This window comes from Chrysochloris asiatica, unplaced genomic scaffold, assembly GCF_000296735.1.
Source record: "Chrysochloris asiatica unplaced genomic scaffold, ChrAsi1.0 scaffold00608, whole genome shotgun sequence".
Taxonomy (NCBI): domain Eukaryota; kingdom Metazoa; phylum Chordata; class Mammalia; order Afrosoricida; family Chrysochloridae; genus Chrysochloris; species Chrysochloris asiatica.
Window position 1 is genome coordinate 285,148 of NW_006409126.1, and position 1,482 is coordinate 286,629.

The 1,482-nt window shown below is 42.4% G+C and overlaps 1 gene segment (V, D, J or C); it reads left to right on the forward strand.

Moving 5' to 3' along the window:
- Positions 1-447: 447 nt before the first annotated feature.
- Positions 448-1,482, forward strand: part of LOC102814319 — a gene marked incomplete at its 3' end in the record, with an annotated part of 13,644 nt that continues 12,609 nt past the window's right edge. Inside the window, 1 exon segment of the V gene segment in view lies at positions 448-492. Coding sequence covers positions 448-492 — 45 coding nt within the window.

Sequence of the window (1,482 nt, forward strand, 5' to 3'; positions counted from 1 at the left end):
CAGGCTCCATTACAGTCTCCGTGAGACACACCAAATGTAGGGACCATTACCCTTGTGCCTCAGAGGATGACACAGCTGTGCCTTAAGCGGTGAAGGAGGTTTTTGTTCCAGTCTGTAACACTGTGGGCTCAGTGCCGTAAGCATAATGACAGTAGTACATTGCAGCATCTTCAGCCTGGACGCTGCTGATGGTCAGAGAGTAATCTGTCCCCGAACCACTGCCACTGAACCGAGCAGGGATCCCAGAGGCCAGGTTGGATGTACCATAAATCAGGAGCTTTGGACTGGCTCCTGGCTTCTGTTGGTACCAGTGTAACCAACTAGTGCTTACACTTGAGCTGGCCTTGCAGTTCATGGTGACTCTCTCTCCTGGAGAGAATTCCATGGAAGATGGAGACTGGGTCAACACAATTTGTCCACTGGATCCTGTGATCACATACATAGGAGATGGATATTGGAGATAGAGATATTAGTAGAAACGGACATATAAGAGTATCTTCATACTGTCCAGCTATCAAGTTCAAATTTTAAAAATCAAGCCTTGAATCTAAATTTGATGAGAAAATAAATCATAAATTCAAAGATTTTTCTCTTTCTTACCTGTAACACTGAGCAGCAAGAGAGTGAAAATTAGAAAATCCATTATGTTGACCGAACCCCGTGACAGGCTAAACACATGTCTTCTCATAATCAAAGTCCTTAAATGCAATTCTGAGTTTTCTGTGGTCTCTGGGGAAATATATGCAAACGAGCAGGATGTTGGCTGACTTCCTGGCTTATAAATCTATGTGATCACTGTGCTTACTTTTATTAGTTAAGTCAGTGTAGGAGAGAAAAGGTTCTTAGTGGCTTAGCTACGTGGAGCATATATCTGCTGTACGCATCATCTGGAGTCCTGGTGTGGTGCTGTAGATAAGCACTAGACTGATAATTTCAAGGTTTGTCATTCAAACCCACCACCCATTCTTCAGAAACCCTATGTATACAGGGTCACTGAGTCTGAACTAACTCAATAACACTTAACAACTACAGGCATCATCTGTGTTCCTGACATACAGGTTTAATTTGACCTTGTCAACAAAGAAACTAAAATTGCTCTACAATAAGAATATGCTAAGGGATGACTGTATACAAATGACAATAAGAAACCCCCAAAATTCAGGAGATCTACCTCCAGTTCTCTGAGACCTGTCCTCCACTAAACTCACCTCAAGCACGATCTGACCCAAAAATGCATTGGGAAAACTATTGCGCGATCTTGGATCCTAGATATTCTCAAGGAAGAGGTGACAAAAAATATGTGCACTTGGAATATCCAGAGAAAGGAAACCACAGACAAAGCTGGACACAATAAACATTTCCATCTGAAACTGGAGGACGCATAACTCCTGTTTGTTGTTGTTGCTAAGTGCTGGTGAGTTGAATCTGTCTCATAGCAACCTTGTACAGGATTTCTGAGGAACAACTGGAGTGTTTGAAAGT